At 42.2% G+C, this 2,289-nt stretch overlaps 1 protein-coding gene across 1 annotated transcript in view; it reads right to left on the reverse strand.

Annotated features, from left to right (window-relative positions):
- LOC106532681 (glutamate receptor ionotropic, delta-1) overlaps positions 1 to 2,289 on the reverse strand; it is a gene marked incomplete at its 5' end in the record, with an annotated part of 82,478 nt that overhangs the window by 43,306 nt on the left and 36,883 nt on the right. The window contains 1 exon segment of the mRNA XM_014028810.1: positions 1,242 to 1,364. Within this exon segment, the coding sequence (XP_013884264.1) occupies positions 1,242 to 1,364 (123 nt within the window).

Here is a 2,289-nt window from a genome sequence, read left to right on the forward strand (position 1 = left end):
GGTCCAGACCCTCGGTGAGGACAGGAGGAGCTGTGGTGCTCTCACCTGGGCTCAGAAAGACCCGCCCTGCTCTGCTCTGATTGGATAAAACTGACTATTGCTCACATTATTTGTTGAAAGCCACGTCAGTTTACTGTAATCCTGAGTTATCCACCGCAACAAATATAAGTTTTTTTTTATGTTATTATTATGTTTACAGACAATGAAAATCAGGCATGTGAATAAAGAACTTCAATCAACAAAAAAACATTCCAGGACTTTCAAGGACAAGTGTAGTTTTTGGCGAAATTTCCAGGACCTTGAAATCATTTTTCAAATTCACAAACTTTCAAGGATTTCAAGGACTCGTGGGAACCCTGTAAGTGCTAAAAGTATTGAGTAAAAATGAGCAGTTAGATTTTCCAAAATGACATTTATTGGGAGGTGACTTCTCCAAAAATATATTTTCTAACAGCGTGCAGCTGTGATGGGTTGTGTACAAGCTAATAGTGTGTCAGAATGGTATATATTTATACTTCTCATCCAAACACAATTACATTCACTCTATCCAGGAGACACAGTTTATCAGGATAGGATTATTTAAGTAACAACAACTTGGAATAAAATAGGAGTAACGACTTTTTACTTCTTACCTTTTTTAAAAATGTAGTGAGTAGAAAGTACAGACAATTGTGTAAAAATGTTATGAGTAAAAGTAAAAAGTACGCTGAAAAATAATTACTCAAGCAAAGTACAGATAACCAAAATTTCTACTTAAGTACAGTAACTTTACAACTTTACTCTACAGCCTCAAAACGAGTCGATCTGAGACAGGATCAGAAAAGGGGCGGGGCTTGTGGAGTTACAATAAGGAGGAATTCAGAGCAAAGCATCGCAGTTCCACTTTATACAGACCCCAGCTGAAGGATTTAAAAGCATCATATGTCTACTTTAAAGTTCAAAAATGCTGCTCYTCATTTCTTTAACACTGGCAGACATGTGGTGCTGCGCTAACACCATCCGTCATCAGAAACGACAGCTGCCGTCCTAATTTTATCTCTTTTATTTTACTGGCTAACGTCACACTGCTGCACATTTTAAATGTGTGAAGAAGGAAAAGTCAGGTCTTAAACTTGTCTAATTTTGATGTTTAAACCTGACGTCTGAGACACAATGAGTTTGGAACTTCAGGTGTGTGTGTGTGTGTGTGTGTGTGTGTGTGTGTGTGTGTGTGTGTGTGTGTGTGTGTTCCTGTGCCTGACCTGGTAGATCTCATACTTGAAGCCCAGGATCTTGGCGAGGGCGTCCAGGACGTCGATGGAGAATCCTTTATACCTCTTAGGCTGCCCGAGGATGTTCTCTGCCACCATGACGAAGGGATCCTCCTGTGGGGAGGCAGACGGGGGAACGAGGGGGAGTTACCGAGGATCAAAGCCTCGGCGCCGACCAACTCTCCCCGGCGCTTCGACACACTGGGAGTTAAATGACATGTTTTCATCATGACGCGAGCGTTAAACAGGAGAAACAACAGCCCTCCTTCGTTTTCATCTGGGCCCTCGAGGCAGAGGAGAGCAGAGAATCTGAGGCTGTGTGTGTCTCTGTGTTTGTGTGTGTCTCCGTGTTTGTGTGTATCTTGGTGTTTGTGTGTATCTTGGTGTTTGTGTTGCTCCCTGGCAGCTCTGACACCTGGAAGTGTTGCAGCAGGCGATGAACCGCAGACTGGAGGTATTAGTCCTGCTTGGTTAGACCTGTGTGTCTGCGCCGCTCTGGCAGCAGAAGAAGAACTGGGCTCTGGAGCAGACAGATGCTGTTCTGGGATCACAGACTGTTTGAATCTCTTAAACTAATCCAACGAAGGCAGGAGCTGCTTAAAGCCAAAGTGTTGGATTACTGCCTTAAAAGAAACGGAGTTCAGGTGGAACTCTGATTGATGAGAAAATAAACTGCTCAGAACGTTTATATTAACCTCAGAAACTTAAAGGATCCAGGATTAGTTGTAACATTAGACTTTATTTGATAAACATATATTTTAACTGTAAAATAAAGACTGTAATAATTCTGTAGGATGTTTACTTTTTATCATTTTTAAACTAAAATTTTAAAAATATATTACACGGACAGGGCCATTTTATTTCCACACAAAGCATTCTGGGTAAATGATGACGTGGATAGGTCCTCGGTGCGAGGCTGCTAGCGAGCTATATCCACCCTGAAGGTTAATCTTGGACAATATCTGATGATCGACTCCGCTGACAGTTAGGTTTCACTTTCACTTTCACCCGAGAGCCTGCAGGAGTCATGGGCGGGGTG

This window comes from Austrofundulus limnaeus, unplaced genomic scaffold (genome assembly GCF_001266775.1).
Source record: "Austrofundulus limnaeus strain Quisiro unplaced genomic scaffold, Austrofundulus_limnaeus-1.0 Scaffold811, whole genome shotgun sequence".
Lineage (NCBI taxonomy): Eukaryota > Metazoa > Chordata > Actinopteri > Cyprinodontiformes > Rivulidae > Austrofundulus > Austrofundulus limnaeus.